This window comes from Eleginops maclovinus, chromosome 20 (assembly GCF_036324505.1).
Source record: "Eleginops maclovinus isolate JMC-PN-2008 ecotype Puerto Natales chromosome 20, JC_Emac_rtc_rv5, whole genome shotgun sequence".
Lineage (NCBI taxonomy): Eukaryota > Metazoa > Chordata > Actinopteri > Perciformes > Eleginopidae > Eleginops > Eleginops maclovinus.
In genome coordinates, this window is record NC_086368.1 from 16,458,179 (window position 1) to 16,480,765 (window position 22,587).

The 22,587-nt window shown below is 41.8% G+C and overlaps 1 protein-coding gene across 6 annotated transcripts; it reads left to right on the top strand.

Annotated features, from left to right (window-relative positions):
- The first annotated feature begins 185 nt into the window (after positions 1–185).
- Positions 186–22,570, top strand: wnk2 (WNK lysine deficient protein kinase 2). 6 transcript variants are annotated; one of them, XM_063910304.1, is made up of 28 exons: positions 186–1,598; positions 6,581–6,753; positions 7,046–7,266; positions 7,656–7,813; positions 8,381–8,469; positions 8,670–8,889; positions 9,654–9,906; positions 10,189–10,493; positions 11,438–11,560; positions 11,954–11,986; positions 12,188–12,304; positions 13,223–13,792; positions 13,968–14,017; positions 14,133–14,295; positions 14,380–14,496; positions 14,588–14,758; positions 15,041–15,074; positions 15,176–15,328; positions 15,517–16,388; positions 16,592–16,649; positions 16,750–16,814; positions 16,974–17,563; positions 17,670–17,902; positions 17,994–18,224; positions 18,401–18,499; positions 19,299–19,343; positions 19,458–19,780; positions 20,190–22,570. In XM_063910304.1, the coding sequence occupies exons 1-28, from the start codon at positions 927–929 to the stop codon at positions 20,487–20,489; spliced, it is 6,438 nt and encodes a 2,145-aa protein (XP_063766374.1). In that variant the 5' UTR covers positions 186–926; the 3' UTR covers positions 20,490–22,570. The 6 variants fall into 6 exon arrangements, with proteins under 6 accessions (XP_063766374.1, XP_063766376.1, XP_063766375.1 ...); XM_063910306.1 differs by having other exon boundaries at positions 18,401–18,475; XM_063910305.1 differs by having other exon boundaries at positions 15,188–15,328.
- The last annotated feature ends 17 nt before the right edge of the window (positions 22,571–22,587 follow it).

Below are 22,587 nucleotides of genomic sequence, written 5' to 3' on the forward strand. Positions count from 1 at the left end.
GAAAGACATCTCCCCACAGAAAGCTTACCGCGTCACGCCAGGGCGGACATGTGGTCCATGCAGCCTCTGTCACGGGAGGCTGAGGGTGCCGCCTAAAAGCGTGCGGAGTTATTGGATACGTGTTGTTGCTAGGGGCGTGGGCTGTGCCGTGAAATATTTTAGTTTTCCTAAACCTGGATGAGATTAAATACAGGAAGACAGCAGTCATATAAACTGGACGACAGATGAGCAGATTTATTTGACCTGAGAGAAACTGTGCCGCAGTGAGACATATCTAAGCGCTTCTGTCCATCCTGCACTCTCCGGTACTGTAAGGAGAGGGGGAGAGTACGGAGGACAGCTGAAGGAGCGACGCAAAGAAGCTGAGGTCACACTTCTCGGAACTCATTTTCACCCGGAACACCTGCTATTTATTTGCATCAAAAGATGGATGAGTGTTTACAGGGGATGACAGCTGCGCTCTTGGTCTTCCCGTGATGTGACTTTGCAGGGATTACTGAGCGAATAAGACATCCTGGTCTGTTAACACAGGCCAGCGGTTTGTCTGCGGGAAAATAAATCAGATTTTATAGTTTGCGCTGGAGCCGGGACCTTATGCAATGTGGAGGGAAGTGTGTTCGTGAGCTCATATAGCTTTACCTGGCAATGACATCAGGCTTAACTTGAATGGCTCCGTGCTGTATTGCAGCAAGGTGGACCGGGGCGTGAGGTGGCAATGCGCGCATCCTCCGAGTTGGACGTTTTGTGGGGGTGTTATGTTTCCTAAACGAAATTCAAAGCATAAGGCCATACATCCATCCTGAGCTGGCGAACTGCGTCACTGCATGCGAGTCTTGCAGGTAGGCAGTATACTCTCCAACCGCCGGGAGAGGAGCATCATCCTCTCTGCACTATGTCTCCGATAAACGCTTAACAGTTCAGCAGGGATGGAATCGGCTGATGAATCAAGTAAAGATCCGCCACTGGGATCCACATTTTCCTCAGCACCCAATTTAGATTTGGACATAAATGCAAATGGTAGGGTTATATATCAGAATGGGACGGACCTCAATGTCAACAACATCCAAATCGCAGCCCTGCGAGGAGCCAGTGACCCCAGCGCATACCCCTCTACAGACTACCGCGCGCTTGTCCGCCAGAGGTTCATCCGGCGGAGTTTGTGGTTGTCAGACTCCGAGGAGCAGCAGCCAGTGGACACGCCGGAGCCTGTCAACAGCTGCCCGGTACTAAACATTGACCTGCGGACCATTGTTGATCGGACTCGGAGCCGGGTTCTGCAAGGAGCCCGCCTAGGCCTCCAGGAGACTTCCAGCACAGAGAGCCATGTGGGGCAGAAGGACAGCGCCTCAGAGAGCGCCGACGAGGAGAAGAGAAACCGAAGCGAAGCCATGCCAAAGGTAGAGGTGGCGCCCTCGGACATCTCAGGTAAAGCCGGAAGTGACGAGAACGAAGAGGAGCCCGGGATGAAAGCTGTTTCCACTTCACCTGGGGGGAGATTTCTCAAGTTTGATATTGAGCTGGGGAGAGGGTCCTTCAAAACCGTCTATAAAGGTCTTGACACCGACACCTGGGTCGAGGTAGCATGGTGTGAACTCCAGGTGGGTTCATTCATCATTCAAGGCCAACATCAGCCAGTGATATGATTATAACAGCACTATGGGTAATGGTTTGTTAAAAAACAACAACAATGAGCACAAAAAGTCAGTTTGCAGTATTGTGCAAATGTCACCCAGGATGTTTCTCTCAAGAAAACAAATGACTAGTTTAATCAGAATCCGAATCAGAAGTACTTTATTTATCCCAAACTGGGAAATGTTTGCGTTGCAGCGAAATACAAAAAGAAGCAAAACAAATACAAATAATTAGAACTAAAAAATAAAGTAAAAATAAAAACGAAAGAAAATGAATACAAATGAAATACAAATGTACAAAAAGGCAATAATAATATAGTGTAAATGTACAATGTTAAGTGTACTGGCTCTAAGTTTATACTTTGAAATGTGCACATATTTGCCCCGATCATCAAACTAGAGGTGTCGCAGATCATATCATACAAACTCAGTCAGGGGTCTCACAGGTAATATTCTGTTAATGTAGCATCATAGGCACCTTGTATGACAGTAACCATAACTTCTTACAAATGCCTCAAAATTCACCCAAGAGCAGGTTGAAATTGATGAGCTAGTCCGCTGTTACAGTTATTTGTTAAATTGATTTAAAGATTTTTATCAACAGAATAGTTCTGTTCCATTGTTTTTTATACTCTGATATTGCTGAGGTACTGTGCTTTACAGCGCCAGGTGAGATACTGCGTTTGGTTCCTATTGGGGAACTGAGAAAAGGCATTATTCAGAGTAATGTTACAGGGCACAGTGAGGAAGAGGAGGAGACTGTCAATCATGTTGCTGTCTTTGTCAGCACTCACTTTGCTCCAGCCTCCCCTCATAATTTGCTCCCTTATTGTTTTTTTATCATGTAGTTTTGTGTTTGTCAAAGACATTAAGACTTCAATATTCTCATTTTTTGCTGTATACTTCCTTGAGATATAACTAAATTAGTGTTTCAGCTTTTGCACCTAAACCGTGTTTAGCCCTAATTCACACTGTTGCCAGACAATCTTTTGACACTGTAATTAGTCATCCTTATAGCATGGAGCTAATATAACCATTATAGCAGGCACAGCTTACTGTATCACTAACTATTGTATCTCCTTTTAGGGTTTATATTTTTCTAAGCTTTTGCAGTCAGTCTAGAGCTAATTACTACCAGACAAACGACCCCGGGAATTGGTTCAGCCACTGTTTAATCCAATAGTTTGCATCTCTCGATTAGTTGATATAATGGACAGATATCTAAAATCTGGTGTTTACCAGAGATGTGCTCATTAGTTTCTTAGAAAAAGTCATTCAAATGTGGCGGGGTGGTGAGGTGAAAATCTAGAGTATTAAAGTTTAATAAAAGGGGGACCGACAACGCCACCTGGGGACTTGCACCCCAAGATATAAACCTTCAAAGATTTGGGCACAAGTTCGTACTGAGGGGCAGAGACATGTTTTGTACAGTAAGAAACTTTTATTAATTATGAATAAAACAACAAAGAAGCTTAGAAAGAGGATGCTAAAAAGAGAAAATACAAAGTAATCACGTTGTAAACAATAGTACAGTTTAATATCTTTATTACTAACAAAAGGTTTTAAAATCTTTATGTAAAAGCTGACATTTAAATCAAAACAGAAAAATAAACTAAACCTCGGTGAGATGAGGCCAGTTAATGGGGTCGCATACTACTTTGTGACACTCGGGTGCAACCAAATACTCACAGGTGCAGTCACAGCAAACCAGTCACAGCAAGCAGGTCACTCATTCGTGGTGATCCCCGGTGATCTCCACCACAGCAAACAGTGATACGGACTAGCCCTCCCCATATACTGGCACTCAGCTTGAATAGCAAACTAAGACTAAAAACTAAACCTAAACAAACAAGAAAATCCCAGCTGGCAAAAGGAACTAAACTAAACAAAACCAAAGTAACTATACAAAACTAAACTAAACAGCAATGAACAAAACAGCAGTGAACAAAACAGCAATAAACAAAACAGCAGCAGGTACACCACCATAGGAAGTCAGCAGACAACTGTAAGGAAATATAAGCAAGTCAGTACAAAGAGACAATAACTTGTTGTCAACATGTGGTCAAAGACAGCCTACCTGCACCACCGACCATGAGGACAGGGCCATGGGGAAAAATGATTGCAGCAGGTGCCATTTATACTCTCTCTAATTAGGGGGAGTGGTTCTGGGAGGAGTCAGGCCCTGAGCTGCTTTTCCCAGCACCTAGCTACAAAAACATAATTAAAAAATCGGAAATTGACTAAAGGTAGCACCAACAGGGAGCAGCCTAACTATTAACAGCCAGCCAAGTCATGAACTTATTTTCAGCAGTATGCCACATTTTTTTCTCCATCACATCTTTTTTTCATCAGACTTTGATTATATGCTTTGTTTGAGTCAATGCGCTTCATGGTTCAGGCTGAGTCAGAAACTCAACATAAATGTATGAACTTTCGTTGAGCTAAAAATGACCATAATAAAAATACTGGTTGTGACTTTGAGACGCAGCCCAGCAGCAGTATTTTATAGGTTTGGTGTGGCTTGAGAACGACTAGAGCTGAGGCTTTTTTTGTCTTCCTACTCTTGCAGAACTCAGGTTCACCCAATCAGGCCCAGGGGAATAACTAATCACAGCACAACTCAATAAGGTTCAGACATAGAATGAAATCACTATTGCGTTGTGCTTATCTCACAGCTTTTTGTTGGCAACAACACAGGTCCAGATTCAAGTGAGGCTACGGATGAAGCTGAAGTTCTCTATTTGTTTGATGCACCTATACTATAGTATATTATACATATAATGAACCTTATTTGCATGTCCAACTTCAATCAACCCTTGTTGAAATTAAGGAAATTAGTTCCTAAATGATTGTGCAGAGGTGATGAATTGTCCTGTTTCCTCTCAGCCTTGAGTAAAACTTTAGTATTCAAGTCTTTCTGGTTTTTAAAGACCCACTATTTTTTTAGTATAACTATTCACGTCTGAGCAGGATTTTATGAGATTTAGTGATGATTCTTTCCATTCTGTAAGGCTTTGCCCTGCAGAGCTTTTGTGCATCACTGACAAAAAGCTGTTGCAACTTAAATAGATAGAGGTATGCTAGTGTGTGGGTTTGCGGGTAAAAGTAAGAATGAGACAGCAAAAAACATTCATGCTCATAAAATGGTTTGTAAATCAGAGAGTGCCTGTAACAGCCCGCTGGACTTGTTACTATGATCAAACAGCAATTTGTTACCTAAAGTGAGCAAATTATGCAACCTGATTTAGTAAAATGCCAAAACACTTCACCAGCTTCAGATCTGTTGCTCAATGTTGCACATTATTTGTCTTGTTTGATGGCTTAATTAGGAATACTAAAACTGGAGAGTGGAGAGTGAATTTTGCTGATGCAGCCCTCTGCACCAAGACAGAAAAAGAGAGGTAGAGAGAGAGAGAGAGAGAGAGAGAGAGAGAGAGAGAGAGAGAGAGAGAGAGAGAGAGGAGAGGGGTTCAGCTGAGGACAGCAAGATACAATCGTAGTTTTCATACAGAGCAATTAAAGAATACTATATTTATATGCATTGCAGCGTTTGTCTCTCCATCAATCCATTATTTAGTAATGCCTGCTGTTCATACATTTTTTCTATGCTTTCATTGTGCAAAATGAAGACTCAGTAACAGAGATTCTGTGTTGTAAGTGCCACACCCTGCTCAGATCTTCTCTCTGCCGAGGACCATTACTAACCTGTACGTAAACTTCCCGGAAAATTGGACAATGCGAACAGAAAGATAGTCTGACTGTAATATATATTTTTTATAAATGGAAATCATCATTATGAAAGGGGCTAAAGCAGGTGAGGCATATCCTTCACAATGCCGCTCGTAATCGAAGACGCATTAGGCTGCACTGCATAGGTCACTGTGGACTGAATGAAATCTGATTCCCCAGCATCAGTCAATAATCAATGCGAAGTGATGTACGGGAGGTTATTGTTGCGTTCCAGACATTTAAAATACTACATTCAACCGTATCCTGGCCCTTAAAATGTGTATATTGAGACAGCAGGAAAGAAATCCAGAGGTCATTCAGCATTTTGTCAAGGCTGAGGCGATTGGGTTGTATCTGCCATGCTGACTGGAGAGAACAGAAATGTAGAGGATGTTCGCCCGTCAGCTGTTTTACTATTTATACAACGGTTCAGGGAAGGCAGGGGCCAAAATATTGATCCAGTATACACAGATTCACTCAGGCTTGTTACCCAAAGATACAATTTGAACTCTGAAGAATTGGACTTTAACTAACATTCAAGATTAAGTTATTTTGTATGACTTGTGTTCTTTGATGGATAAGAATTAATGTCCAGTTGCTGTTTTAAACTCTTATTGTTATATTTCTATCTTCCTTTTTATTTTTAACCAACAGCACATTGGACATTAACTGATTAAAAATGCATCATAATCGTCTAATGAAATGTAATATTTTGTTTATCTGGCATAACAGATGTTTTTGTCTCTGTATAACAGCACCAGATTAAATAAGGATTTTACTTTATCAGGGTTTCACTCACATTGGTAAGTTTATTAGTCCTGTGTGTTTTACACACATATAAAATGAAACAGATGGTTCAGTCCCACATGTTTACATAGTGAAAATGCCAAAGTTGTGTTCACTCTTAACATGAGCCACAGGCCTTTGTAACAGGGTTCCCACATCTGAAGGAATGGTAAACTATTCAAAGGAGGTTTAAAGGGGGTTTTATCTTCCTGTTTACCTTTCAGAATATTAGAAAAAACACTGAACATGTTGATGATTCAGCACCTTCTTCCTGCCCCTCTTCAACTCTACAAACTTGTTCAATTTCGACAAATTAAACAGCACTGGAGCTCTCCTTTGATAAGGCTCGAGGATACTGACAGAAGTCAGTGGATGAACCTGGAATTTATTATTTTTCATCCAAAAAATGAAATGTCTTTTTCCTTTTTCCCTAGGAACGGAAACTATCAAAAGTCGAGAGACAGAGGTTCAAAGAGGAGGCAGAGATGTTAAAGGCTCTCCAGCATCCCAACATCGTGCGATTTTATGACTTCTGGGAGTCACCGGTTAAAGGGAAAAAATGCATCGTTCTGGTGACAGAGCTGATGACCTCAGGGACACTTAAAACGTGAGTCAATTATTGAAATCATTTTCTATGATTTGTAATATTGGTGGATGCCATGGTTTGTTTTCCATCTTAGCTCATGAGTGTCCTTTTCAACCGTATCAGTAAATCACTGATCGTAAGATGCACATATTAGTCTCCTTGTATTAGTCTCACCTAACAGTTCAATGACCATTAGACGGTCAACATCATGTGAATCATGTTTTATACTTATTGCCTTTCATTTTATTCAAAGTGTTTTGAATACCAAAAGTCTTTAACTGGTGACAACTTGAACATCTCCTTTGTCTAATAGGTATCTGAAGCGCTTTAAGGTGATGAAGCCTAAAGTTCTTAGGAGCTGGTGCAGGCAGATTCTCAAAGGCCTCCACTTCCTCCACACAAGGACACCTCCAATCATCCACAGGGATCTGAAGTGTGACAACATCTTCATCACTGGTCCTACGGGTTCTGTCAAAATAGGAGATCTGGGCCTAGCAACACTGAAAAGGGCCTCTTTTGCTAAAAGTGTTATTGGTAAGTCACTGTCTGCATCAGGAATATGTTTTAAACCTGAAAATACAAAACTGACATTATCAACTTTTAAGATGATACAGCAAATGATACAGAGTAATATAAACATTAATTTGTAATCACTCTGGTAACCCGGAGTATGTTAGACCAACACATCCTGAGGGAAATATCTGGCTCTTAAGCTTTGATTGAAAACGTTTATTTTAAAACAAAGATTAACATCAAATCAAAGTGTCATAGTTGCATCCCAATAATTTCTTTCACGTGAGTGATGACTGAAAACATCCTTGTTGGGTTTCAGTCCTTGACACTGATATTGATCTCTCTGAAATAGGATGACACACTTGAGACTGCAATTTACTTGATCATTTATGTGTTGCATTATTCTCTAGGAACTCCCGAGTTCATGGCCCCAGAGATGTATGAGGAGCACTATGATGAGGCTGTGGATGTCTACGCCTTTGGGATGTGTATGCTGGAGATGGCCACCTCAGAATATCCCTACTCTGAGTGTCAAAATGCTGCTCAGATCTACCGAAAAGTCACCAGTGTAAGATCACATTTAAGGCTGTTAAATCACAACTGCTTTCGGTCAGCGTTAGCTTTTCTTAATGAAAAAAAAACATGATGACACCTGCCCACATGTATTCGTTGTAAAAGTAAGTCTTGAAATCTCATAATTGGATTCATACAGTCAGCACACTAAGTTAGGGATGTAGAAATGTTTGATAACATAAGCTACCAAAGCTACTAGTCTTTAAAGCAAGTGATGCTGTAGCTGCATTGTATTAAGCACAGGTGAATTAACATCTTAGGAAATGTAACCTTTTTTTTAAATACATTTTTTCAGTAGTTTTATACATGTAGTCTGCCCTTAACTAGCAAAAGTTTAATATTTTCTTATTAAAAAAATTACTCCTACAATAAACAAATTTGCACAATTTTACTCCGTTCTCATTTAATTGAATACTCATTTCATCTTTTCAGCGCCCCAGGAAACCTATTATACATTGTTTTTAGTTGAGGTTGAGGTTTCAGGGAGAAAATTTTACACTGCAGACAGCGCTTTCTGTACTATTGGTATTTCGAGAAATGCTAATGCTGGTTTGTATTGCAGGGGGTGAAACCTGCTAGCTACAGCAAAGTCAGTGATCCAGAAATCAAGGAAATAATCGGGGAATGTATCTGCCACAGATGGGAAGAAAGGTAAGCTGGACCTTTGCCAGAGGCTGATCTTTAACTCAACTCCGTGTTGTTTTGTTTCTGTTTTTGCAGTGTGACATCAATGCCAGTATTTGGCTCTGACCCAGTTGATGTTTTTGTGTGTTATGCATCATTGATGTTAGGTCACTATCATCGTGGCCTGTAGCCCAGGGCAGTATCTGATGTTTGTCTGTTTCCTGCAGGTACTCCATCAAGGACCTCCTTAATCACGCCTTTTTTGCAGAGGATACAGGTGTGAGGGTAGAGCTTAATGAAGACGATGATGGCAAGAAAGCATCCATTGCCTTGAAGCTGTGGGTTGAGGATACAAAAAAACTGAAGGGGAAGTACAAGGAAACTGGTGCCATCGAGTTTTCCTTTGACTTGGCGAACGAAGTCCCAGAGGTGGTTGCCCAAGAAATGGTGAACAAAATCTTTAAATTACCAAAAGAATCATTGTATTTTGATAAGTATGCACAGACAATAGTTGGAAAGTTTATGCCATTGGCAGTTAATAGGTGTGTTAAACCAGAACAATCAGGTTATCTAAACAAAGGATTGATCCCTTTTTTCTTAAGACTTGTTTGGATGTCTCTGCAGTCTATTGACCTTTGCTTTTTAACTGGCCCTGACTCACTCTCCTGTCCCACAAGCGTCATGTGTCGAATCTTTGAAAATACCAATTTCTGATGGGCTGGCTTGTGTCTGTAAAAATTCATTGACACTTCAAAAATAGCTTCAATTCAGTCCGCAAGGAATATTAAGCTGGAGGTAACCATAGCAACAATACTTCTTTGTTCTTCTAGGTGCAGGGATACACAATGAGCGAGTAGATGTCATTCAAAGAGATGCCTTCTTATATCAGGACCACTTTTGTGGATTATTAACTATGTGGTATAAATGCACTCCAAAGGTTTCTGTATACAGAAGTGTCTTGTAATAATACAGTCTTTACTTTGAAACACAATCCTGGGCCCTTTATTAGGTGTAATGTAACTGGGAATTGGTTAGTGGTCACGTCGGTAATCATATGCCTGATGTACTTTATTGATTAAAACTAATAGCAACTGATCGGTTGATCTTTGCTGTCCCATGTAATGAATGTCAATGTATTGATTGATTACATAAACTGTGGAATTACAATCTTTGTTCTGAGCTGCAGTGAACATCTTACCTGGTTTCTGTAGGTCGAATCAGGGTTTTTTCTGGAATGTGATGTAAAGATAGTTGGGAAGTCCATTCGGGACCGCGTGGCTATCATTAAATGGAAAAGGGAGCGGACTGTCTCAGCAGCTGTGAAGAAGCCGCAGCCGAACCTACTGACGGTGCCCGGACCCGCCGTACCACAGGCAGCCATATTAGCTACGACAGATGGTGAGGAACAGGAAGTGGAGCAGCAGACACTGGTCTGCTCCGTGCCAGTCAACCCATCTACCACATGTGAGCATGTGCAATCAGTAAAACACTTGAATGTATCTTACATCATACAAACTCATTAATCCATTAATAGGACAGGATACACTGCTATAAAACGTTACATTCGTATATAAAAAATTAAATGAGGCTGCAGCTTCTGAGTAAGACCTATTAGTCATCATAAGACATCATCACCCAGCTTTTGAATTTTAATGAGATGCTTCCCCCTGTCCTTTCGCTGTGTCCGTCCTTCCTGCAGAGGACATTGTTGAGAAATATAATGTTTTATTCACTCTGTTATTACAGCTGACAGCGGAGTCGGCCCTGCCATGCAATTAGATGATCTAAATAATCAGCAAAGTAGCTCCAACCAGTCGCTTCCAGAGCCCATCTCCACAGCCCAGATGGTCTACAGCCCTCCTGCTCTGGTTGACCCCCATCACCAGGGGCCCTACCAGCAACCCACAGCACAGGCCTCTCAAGAAAACTACACACAAACATCCTCTCAACTACGCCAGGGGGCCTATCAGCAAACCACAGACCAGCTGCATTCTGGGGCCTATCATCAACCTGCTGCACAACTGCACCAGGGGCCTTATGAGTCTCAAACAGTGAGTGACTTCATTTCTCATTTCTGTGTGGCAAGTTTCATATTTTTTTTTCATTAGAATCCTTTGAATTTACAATGCAATAATCGCTTAGCATGCTATCACAACAATGTGTTTTAGGGGTGAAAGGTCTCACCATGTTGAGGTGTTAATGTCAGAAAACACTCTCTTGCTAAGACAATGAATAAAAACCCCTCTCTGTGTCAAACACAGGATCTAGCGTAACCAAATAGCATAGACAACCTATGCCACAGGCTTTGTATCCTCTAACTCAGCCCATAATCCATCATTATTATCTTCTCCAATGCCCTCACACACACACTCACATCATGACTCAGCAAGTCATTTCAATTCACCTCTGCGTCCCCTGAGTTTACTGCCTCCCTCCGAGCTCCGTCGGAGTATCACAGCCCCACCTCCAATGAATGGCTTGCGTGTCTCTCCTTGTGACAGTCAAGACAAAGGGAAGAGCATCCTTTGGACACACAAATATGCACTTTTTCTCTACATCTGCTTAGTTCTTTTCAGTCTCTAACCCAGGCTCAACCACATCTCCTACAGTCACCTTTTTTTTTTTGGCCTCTTCTTATCCCCCATTCTCAAACTGTCAACCAAACCCAGTGACTTTTTCCCTTAATGTCTTTCCCCACCCTCACAGTTTGTGCTCTCACTGAATTAATATGAGGGTGGATATCTCTTCTGAACCACTTTTTCATCACATCATCAGTCGCAGAACCAGTGCCCCCACCCCTCCGCTGTGCATCCACTGCACAGTGCACAAGAGCCTTTTTATTTTACCTTGCCTAAATTAACCTTGTCATGTCTAGCCCTTTCTTGGACACACTTAACATTTTAACCATGTTAAAGTAAATACACTAACATGACCATGTCAGACTACAAATAACAGAGCCAAATGCATTCAAACCCTACTATGTGTTTTCTGACAGACTAGTTCGGCTCCAGCTACACCAGCCCCTACTGTGCACCAGAGTAGGCAGACAGCACAGAGCTTCCCAGCTGCAGACCCCAATCCACAGCCACAGCTTACTACCCAACCCACACAGGAGCAGGTATTGCATGCATCAACTGCGACAGGCCCTGGCAACAGCTTTAGTGAGACACAAAACTTTGGTAGTCAACACCTGCCAACAGAGGGAATTGTTCCAAATGCATGTTTGATTTTTAGAAATACTGATTCTACGTTCAGCATTCATTCTCACCTTTTACAGTTAACTAAAACATTTCAACATATAAATGTTGTATTTAGTGGTACCAGCTAGCTGAAAGCACACTATTTTGAGTTATATCTGCAAGTGAGGTTGGTACAAAGTGCATCTGATACCCCTTTTTAATTCCTCATCAGATATTGTTCATCTATATATATTTGTTTGTGTGTGTATGTCAATGTAAATGGTTTTACATGTGTTTTTTGTTTCCTTCCCATTTGTCTTTATTCCATTCAGTGCAAAGTTCAACCAGCTGCTGTCCTGCCCCAGGTATGGAAAATATTTATTTTAACTTAACTGCGGGCTACAGTGCATACACTGCTAACACCACAAAATAGTTGGATCAAATGACGTCTAGCTGTCACACTGCTCCCTTTTTAAATTGGAGCTTAGACTAAAATATCTTAAGTTTAATGCAGAAATGACTTTGTATTTCCATCACACAGTTCATACTCTCCATTGTTTTCTTAGCTGTTATCTGCTGAGCAGCCCACACCTCACCTGAGCCCTGCTGACATACCAACCAGTTTTCCACAGTCAGTATCCAGTACTCCTCCCCTGCTCCTGCCCCTTCAGATCAGCACACAGGTGTGTTGTAGAAACATTAGCGCACAGTCACACATGAAGGCCAGTGACCAGTCCCTGCCAAGGCGATATTCGCTTGGAAGTTCAAGAAGCTTTAAATTCAAATTTGCTTCGCTACGGGAAGCAACATTTTCATACCATTGCTTGCATAAAATAAAAGCAAATGGGAGGCAAATGTAAATTATGGACATGTGTGACTGTCCTTAGAAACATCAAACTTGGTAGAAACATATTACAAATATTAGTAGTGCATATATAAAGGGCCTGTCTGAATGTTATTTCTATCGACTGGTTGCCTTTGTTCATTTTTGATCATTTTCCATTCTTTCCCAGTTTTCCTCACCATGTCCTTTTCAAATAGGGTGCCTCAAGCCCTCTTTCTTCCCCCCACCTCTTCTGCCATGTGCCTACCGCAGCTGTGGCCCTCTTATGTCTAGCTCCCACTACTCACCCTTAATCCACCATCCCTCCCTCACTCTGACCTCTCATGCTGCCCTGTCCTCTCTCGGCTCCCCTCAGACCCCTCTGTCCACACCTCAGCACATCCCCAACTCTGCACTCCCTATTCCACTTTTAGCTATGGCCATGTCTTCTGCAGTGCCCCAGCAGCAGGGCGGCCCTCCTTTATCTCAGACAAACTTCAGCTTCCATACCACCCATACATTACCTCTCTCCCAGGTACAACCCATCCCATATTCCGCCCCCTACCCTGAGCAGGAATTGGTTCAGCCGCCTGTTCAGGTGAATATTTAGCTTAGTTCTAACTGTTGTGGTTGGGCCATTGGAAATCTCTAATACTACGGTAGCAATGTGTCTTGTGCTTATAATGCATGAAGGGCATGTGTTTAGGGATTAAAAGGTAAATATAAACCAGTTATAATGTAATGAAGAGCAGTCCCCTAAATATGCCATTGTTTCCAGGTACAGATGATTCCACCTCAGGGTAATGTGGCCCTGGTCCGACCTGGGATGCCTGCTGTACAGACTCCTCTCTGGGAAAGTGGAGTAGATGCAGAAACTTCTACAGCTGTCCAAGACAAACAAACAAATGATCCTACTGTTTCAGCTTCAGCCTCAATCTTAGCTACAGCTCTAGTTGAAATTCAATCCCAAACACCAGCTCTGGTCCCAGCACAAAACCAACCACAGCTTCCAGTATCAGATCAAGCCGAGGTCATGCCTCAAACTATGGATTCAACATTTGTTATTGACCCAACATCAGTCCCAATACAAGATCCAACGTCAGTGCAAACGAAAGCCCAAATTCAAGCACCACTCTCTGTGTCAGATCTCACTTTTGAATCACCAAAAGACTTATCGATAAGCTTAGCTCCAGCCCCTGTCGCAGCTTCTGTCCCAGCTGCAGTTCTGCAGCCTGCTGGCACCCAGACAGCAGGCTCAGTGTCTGAGAGTGCCAGCGTGGCCACAACTCAGCAAAACCTTGAGTCCACATCTGCATCTGGCACCCTTCAACAAGAGTCCTTTCTAGAGGTGGGAATTAAGCTACATTTTTTACACTTTTGAGTCTAATATTGATCCATACACTTATGCATACTTTCTAAAAGAGCATGTTTTATATATTCTTGCAAGACTCCATTCTGTATATAATGAAACTTTGACCAAGGTCTCCTAACTGTTTTGCACATGCACAATTCTCTGTCTTCAGGATGTGCTTCAAGACAAACCCATATCTATACCCAATTATGCCTATGACAGGTGTGTCCAGTTTTTCATGTTTTTTTCAGCTATTTAGAGATTCTATACAACTTAGTGTGATGAAAATGTGTCACCGACATAGAGGTGATAAAGTGTTCATCTTTTTCTTTTATAGTCTCAACTCTGATGTGGCATCTGGTAGGGAAACAAGTGATGGCTATGACAGCTTGGCTAGCGTAGGGAAGGGAGACGGAAAACCCAGGAAGCACCACCGCAAGTCTGCCCGCACGCGCTCCCGGCAAGAAAAGACCAGCAAACCCAAACTGAGCATGCTCAATGTGAGTCATACTGCCATTTTTTAAGTAACAGTTTTTTGAAATTGTGATGTGTATGATTGTTTAGTGTATTTTCTGCCCACACAGGTTTGCAACACTGGTGATAAAATGGTTGAATGCCAGCTGGAGACACACAACCACAAAATGGTGACCTTTAAATTTGATCTGGATGGAGATGCTCCAGAGGAAATTGCCACTTACATGGTTAGTTGAAGATTTTGCTGTTTGTAGTTTATGCAGTTATTTGGTTATATTTGTGACACTGTTTAACATATTTTAACCTGTATGCTTACAGGTAGAGAATGGGTTTATCTTACTGATAGAGAAAGAGATCTTCATTGACCAGCTAAAGGACATTGTTGATAAAGCTGAAGACATGCTGAATGAAGACATTGAGGGAGAAAGGGCCTCGGCCTTAAGTTGTAGTCCTGAACAAGGCCAGATATTTGAAGGACTGGTAGGAGAGGTAAGAGCGATATACTTGGCAACTTTTGCAACATTTGACTTTCATCATTTAAGACAGTATAACAGATTGATCATTCCTTTCCTTGGTCATTTAGCTTCCTGAATCAGTATGACTATATTAATTTAGTTGAAATATCAGAATTGACTATGAATATTATTTTTATTATATGTAAATCACTTCTCCCTAAAATCAGACATGGTTATACAAAATGAAATGCAGAGGGGCAAATAGAATATTGACTTAGCTAACTTTCATCTGTCTACTTCTCTGCCGAATCAACAGCCTGGAGCACATCAGCCTGTATATCAGCAGAACGGTAAGCAAACAATAATGTCCTTCATCCCGTATCCATCTGCATGTTTTCATTTTGAATGTCACATTCCCCCTGAAGAAAATGAGTGGAAATTGTTTGAACAGTTCTTCATACAGGAAAGAGATGGTTCATAATTTGCCCCGTTGAGGAGACGCCCACATCCAGCCAGGAAACCCCGTCTGATGGGACTGTTACACAGTCTCCTGGGAGTTCCACCACTACCCAGCCTGCTGACAGTGTCACTGCAAAACCCAGAGGTGACTTTGTTGCTACAGAGCCATTTAAGCCAAAATATACAGCTTCATAGAACAATAGCACTACTTTGTGGCAGCTGAATGAATGGCAGCCCAAAAATCTTGTGTGCATTTATAACTTTTAAATAAAAAGTTGTTGTTTTTTTTAACTAAAGAATGCTCTCTCATCTTGTTTTTTTTTTGTCCTATAGAAGAAGGGTCATCCTCCACAATGTCTGGTGGTAGTGGAGGCTTCACCTATGATGTCTATGGATTCTGTAGCCCTCCGATAATGTCCAACACAGACCCTCTCTTCTTAGCTACCCTGTCTCCCCCTGTGTCTGCTCCCCCGACCCTTCAGTCAGTGACATCAGGGGTGCCTGCGGGCAGCTTGGTGCAGCCCAGTGTTCATCAGGCTCAGCCCGCCAAAGCACAAACTTTGCCCCCATCATCCCCACATACGTCTTTCCCAATTGATGAGTCACGGGGATCCCCTCTGGAATCTGTCTCTCCAATTCATGCAACTCTGCAGATGCCCGACTTGTCATGTGCTGCTGCTATGGCTGATGAGGTGCCCTGCTGCTCTCTGGTTATGCCCTTGTCTCTGGATGTGAGCGGTTTACAGGCTGTGCCTTCTCTCGCTCCTCTTCCACTCCAGGAGCCATGTTCAGCCAAAGATCCTCCGTCTGTCTCCTATGCCTCGGCAGCACGCAGCGAGCGCCCACAGCAACCTGTGGTGCTTCACCAGCCTTTTTCCAGCATAGGAGGAAGCAAAATGTCCTCGGTACCCCAGAGCCCAGCGCCATCCCAGCACGGCGCAGGGCATGGTGAGTCAGATGGTGAAGGAAGGCTTGGCCGTGGAGGCTTTGTGGACAGTACTATAAAAACACTGGATGAGAAGCTAAGGAACCTGCTCTACCAGGAATATGCTCCCATGTATCCATCAGGCAGTGCTGCAGAGACACCGGGCTCCTGCACCGAGTACATCCAGTCTCCTCCGGGTCCAGACAGTGCCGCCGGAGGGTCCGGAAACAGCACGCCGGGGCCAATAGGGGAGGGCCGCTACAGGGGAGGAGAACAGCTGGTAAGTACAATCCCCAGTGAGTGGTTAAACTGAATGACAATATAATGTATTTTATTTGCATGAAGTGTAAAAAAAAAGTAAGAGTAAGATTTAACCTACAGCAAGATCTCATGAGAAATATATTAACAGGTTCATAATAAAACTGTAATAAATAGTTTGTATCGTAATTAATAATTGCTTGTTTTGTTCATCTCTTACATTAGCCCCAAATTCCAGAGAGAATGGATAGTTTGAGCACGTTGAGTGACTCAGCTGTATGTGGTATGTACAACACACTAATCAATCCAACAACACTGCTATCATTAACTATTTGTTGATTTTGACAATGCCACAGTGATCATTGTTGTTGAAATGTTTGCAGCTTCCCTGTCAAGAAGACACGTTCCTCACTCCACCTCCTGCTCTGGAACAAGAGGCCGATTTAAAGTACGATTACAAGATTGAACTCATATTTACACACCAGTTTCAGCAAATACGATAAAAATATCTGTAGTTTTAAGGTGCAAGTAGAATTGTCTTTTTAGGTGAGTTCAAATGCATTTGCTCTATATTGTGTTTGGCTGACTTGCTCTTTTCTATTGTCAGATCATCTCTGTTCCTCCTGAAGTGGCCAACAGACGAGATGTGAAGCAGAGGAGCTGGAGCAGTGCTGCCTCACCAGCACATCCTGTAGGGTACAATGAGGACTACATCCAGGCTGAGGCCTTGTCAGAATCCACCACAATTGGCCGTTTCTCTGTGGTTAGCACTGAAGATGACATGACTCAGAGGACGCGTTGCAGTCGATACTCTGCCCCGCCAGATTTCTACCTGGACACACCTCCATCAATTGCCAAGAGGGAATCTCTGCCTCGGGCCGTGACATCCAACTCTGTCGCTGTGGATGTCACGGTCCATGCTCGTTTCCTCTCCTCAGACTCAGGGGCTGAGAGCAGTCCTGCAAAGAGGGCTCCTGCCACCCCGTCACAACATACTCGCTCTGAACGCAGAGGAAGTGACCTCATGAAGAGGGCAGTGGCATTCCTCCGTCGTTCAGGGCGCAGCAGCAGTGTGCAGAGCTCTGACTCACCAAGCAGGCATGGAGGCATGCAGGGCTCAGCCTATGCCAGCAGTGATAATGACTCAGAGATGGAAGACTCAGACATGAAGACGGAATTACAGAGACTCAGGGAGAAGTGAGTATAGCCATGTTTGGTTTTGGCCTTTTCAAGTGTCTTTTCATGAAAATTGGTCGTCATTTAGCTTCAAGTGACCACTATGTTGTAACTTCCATTCCCTCAGACATCTGAGGGAGATCTCTGAGCTGCAGGCCCATCAGCGAGGGGAAGTGGAGTTGCTGTATTGCCGGCTTGGCAAAGCCCCTCCTCCTGGTCTGGGTCTCTCTCATGTTGCACCACCTGCAGGGCGAAGGAAGAAGTCCAACAAGCACAGACTGAAGCCTGGCAAACTTCTCAGCCCTCTGGTCCAACAATTTAGAAATGTCACAAACAAAAGTAGTGACTCCAGTAGAACCGGTGATTAACTTTTCAGAATGGCAAAGACTTAATATTTACAGCAGGGGAAAATGAGTACTCCCTTCTGATGCCTGTGTGCGTGTGTGTTCAGTTGTTGCTACAGGTACAAGTGAACCCGCAGTGAGCCTAAATGGCTCACCTGCCAAAGGGTCTTTCCCCACTCAAGGGAGGGCTCGGTCCTGCACAAGTCACCTTCCCAGCTCAACACCAGAGCCTGTGCAGACTCAGCAGCCCTGTTCCCTCAAGGGCTCTTTGTCTTCTGATAATATTTACGGTGGACTACAAGGAGACGGCACTGGCACACAAGCTCCACCGGGACAAGGTGAGCACACAACCGAACATCTCAGCCCGACAGTCTTTACACAAATGCAAGACTTTAAACATGTATATTCATCAGAGATTAGTAACAAATACATGACTGTGGATTTTCATAATAATTCAGTGTCTGCTCTTCTTACCCTGGTGTTTTCTTCCCTCTTTCATTATACTCCTCTACAGGCTGGTCTAATAATCCCCAAACATCCGAGAGAGTGACCTATAAATCGAGTAGCAAGCCACGAGCTAGATTTCTCAGTGGGCCTGTGTCTTTGTCTATCTGTTTGTACCTCTTCTCTTCCCGCATAGCTTCATTTTTCTGTTTATCATTATCCTCATTTATTTCTCTACTTTATATAGCTGTGGTTGGTTTATCAGTTTACTGATATCTTTTTATCAGTCTTTGGCAAGTATTATGCAACACTGCCAGGTTTTTTGAACGCTTTGCCTCATCCTTATCACTTGCTTTTATCTTTTATTTTAGCGCAATAAATATTGCTTATTCAAACCCATGAAGGAAAAAAGTAAAATTAAACATTTTGATGATTATTAAATGTATGTTTAATTAACACAAATTAATTATAAAAAATAAATAAATAATAATAATAAAAAAATAATTATGAACTAATTACCCTTTTCAGAATGTTGAGGTTTGGATAATCAAATTTAATTTAATGACATTATTTCACATTTAAAGTGTCTCCTAATAATTCAATCTAACACCCTCTGACAAAAAGTGTTTTTCTACTTAACCATCATCCTAGATTTCTGCATGCCCCCTAATCTGCCATAACATTTTTAATTTCTCATTGTTTCTTAACCTCTCCTTTTGTTCTCTGTATCCCTCTAAAAAAATATAAAGCACGTTGATATGGATAATTCACTTAGACCACTTGCATGATTTTGCTTTAAATGGACTCACTTATTTTGAGGAATGATTGCTTTGATTGTTACTTTTGTTTTACTTTGGTTCTTGTTTTTGTGGCAATATTCAGCATCTTTGTTTTGCACTGCATCTTGTTATTTAACATTACCAGCTAATGGAAATGTACATTTGTATTAAGTATTTTTTGTCTTACAGGGACAACACTGAAGCGTCTGTGTCTCGGGAAAGAGCGTGGCAGCAGTACGTAGAATTACTGTGTCTCGCTAAAATTCGTTCCAACGGGTGTTACTTTAAATCCGTTCAATGAACCCAACAACATGATTTCATGGTATGGGTGTATTTGTGTCTTTTCAGGGTCTGGAGCTGGGCCAGGGGCTTTCAATCCAACCCAGCAGCCACCTTCCGGTGCCACGCCTCCTTCTCACCAGCCGGTGACAGGACTGGCCCAAGCTCAGGCAAATAACAGCAACAACAAGACAGCCACATACACTGGCTTATCCATTAGTGCCGATGAAAACAACCTGTCTGAAGACTTGCAGCGGCTGATGGAGGACTGGGCCCAGGAGGTGCTTATCGTCACCCACAGGCCGCGCACTAACTCTCTGAGCATTAGTGGGCAGCAGCTCTGGAATCAGGTTGTGCACCGAACGCATGGACAGCTGACAAGTGCTTCAGATGTGAGTGTCATGTTAGTTATGTACCAGTTTGCTCTGCAGTCATATAAAACAAAATGATTTCAAAATATTTTTAAAGTTAAGTTGATCATAGAGGTACAGTGGTAGTTGTGCATATACCCAGTCTTTAGATAATGCAGCCTGAATTGGAAACATTAGGCTTTGATTAGCTTAGAGTTAGGTACAATTAGAATTATTTTAAACTACTGTATATGTTAAGACTAATATTTAGTTCATTACGCCCTGACAGTAATCAACCATTAGCTTTTGAAATTAGAAATATTTACAGTTTGGTCCTGAATGTGTTACATGTAATGGGCAGCAATATCCCTTTATAATTGATTTTATTTTATGACATGCAGTTGATCATTAATGTGAAATTCAATATCAGCCCATTGTCTGACCTTGATAGGTATCATGGACAGCCCCAGCTCCGGAGGCCTGCAGTGCTTCTTTGTCCTGGCCTGATAGCACGGAGTCAACAATCATTAACAGCCCCTCCACTGGGCCCCATGGCAGTTGTCAGCTACGCTCTCCTGCTGCATTCAGGGCCGTGTCCTCGCCTCTCTCTGTTAGCCAGTGGCCTGGGTTGCTCTTTCCTCTTCCTTCAGGAGCCTTTGCCTTTCCTGCCGTGCGCTCATCCCAGGATGCCCCCAGCCCCACTTCAGATCCATCATATCAGACGCCGGACCCCAAAGCCAGGACTCTGTGACTTAAGTAGCATTGTGTCTTCCAACTCCGTTACCAAAAATAAATCCCACTATAGTTCTAGTCAATCTTCTTCTTCTTATTATTATTATTATTATTATACTGTATATATATGTATATATATATTTAACCAGCATGTATCTAATCACATGTACATATTTAAATCCATTCTTGAGTTTAATGTTACTTTGTTATCTTGCATCAACATACCTCATGTCCATATTAGAGTACATAATCCTTCAGTGCAGTGTGATGGTAGTAGTACATGTAAAGAAGTATAATAAACCCAATCAGGCTAAAAGAATACATTTTTGTCATAGCTTGTAAATGTATCTTACCACTCATTAAAAGTGAACTGTTCATTAATAGTAGGTTTATATAAATAGTTCATGTTTGTTTGCTCATACCACTTCTATGGTTGTGTGTATATATGAATTATTGTGAGTCTGTACATAGCCTCTGTGTTTGTACAGATAACATGAGATAATCCATTGCTCGGTGCTGCAGATATGCGTCTTAATGCAACACCTCATTAGCCACCATCATGCCGTCACTGTGAAGACTTGACATCCTGGTCAGTAGGACCGGTTGCTTAACTTTGCTCTCAGTCCAAGGATAGGTTTCATTCTTCATCGATGAAATGCTTCCAGCACAAGCGCTAGAAATATCTTTAAGAGATTTGAATGAACTTGAATTTTATCTTCAGGTGTTAAAAACACCTGTGAGAGTGCCTTGAAATGAAGTTTCAGTTTTATGAAGAGAAACATTACAGATACCAGATATTCTGCATTCAACTCACACGGTAAATGATGTGATTTGAATAATGAATGTGGAATTACACATTTAACTTAGCAACACAACATAATTAAACACTTGAATCTGGTCATGTTGATAGACATGAAATATCAGAGATTGTAAAACAAAACCTTGTTCACTGAATTCATTTTCTTGTGGGATTTGTTCTAAAACCTGCATCATCTCCTGCATGAATACACTGATATTCTGAATGTGCACAGGTTGATGTGATTTGCTTCTAGGGGATATTATTAAGAGAAAATAGCATTGAAACACAACAACATGGAAGGCTGAAGGACTCAACCTCGAGCCAAAACCATTGTCATGCCATACCTCTAATGCCGTCTGTAGCTTTACATATGGTTGCCTTTGTGGTTTTTAAGAGATTACTGTGTGGGTGGTTGTTGTTTGAGACATATTGATGATATGATTATGTGAGAGGTCCATGAAGAATGTGAATAGATGAGAAGCCACAACTGTTTGACATGTTATTACTACAATGCATTTCTAGATTATGTTTATTCAACGCTGGCCTCACATGATCATCCGGCTTATGAAGCTAATTACACGTATTATGGCAGACTCAATTCAAAGATCTCCAACAAACATTACACTGTAATGCTATAGGTTATTTCAATAGTGCAGCCTCTAAACCACCATTTTCACTTCCAATACTTATAGCTCTTGTAAAACTTTAAAATATAGTTCATTAATGTTTTGATGTGTTATGGTAAAACAAAGCAGAGACAAAAATCGATATAGTCAAGAAGTAGGCTGGACTTAATAATTTTAGACAGTGTATGGATCAAGCTTGAGAAATACTGAAAGCTCAATTTCCCAGAATGCTATTTAGTAGGACATTTGACATCATAATGGTTATTTTGTAACTTTTGGACCTTTCCAGAGCCACAGAATACAAGAGTACAAGCAGTTCTCTTTATGATGAAAAAACTGCGCGACTGCAGTGCCGCTTTAAAAAACCTTTCATGTTAGCACAGTGTGACGATATTTTGTTTGAAAATCAATACATTTTCTTAAAGGTAGAATTTCTTCCATAATGGTTTATGGATTATTATGTTTTTCATGAAAACTTCTCCTATGCAGATTTTTCTTTGTGCTTTTCACAGTTACTTCTGTATTTGATTTTCTTTAATGCTTTCAAAGCAAGCTAGATGTATGGTTCCTTTCGTCCACTGTATCACCTGTTTTCAAACATGGATACTATTCCACAAAAGCTGTATATACTTGAAGACAGAAATAATAAATTCATATTTGCTTGACATCATACAATATTACTCTTGTACTTG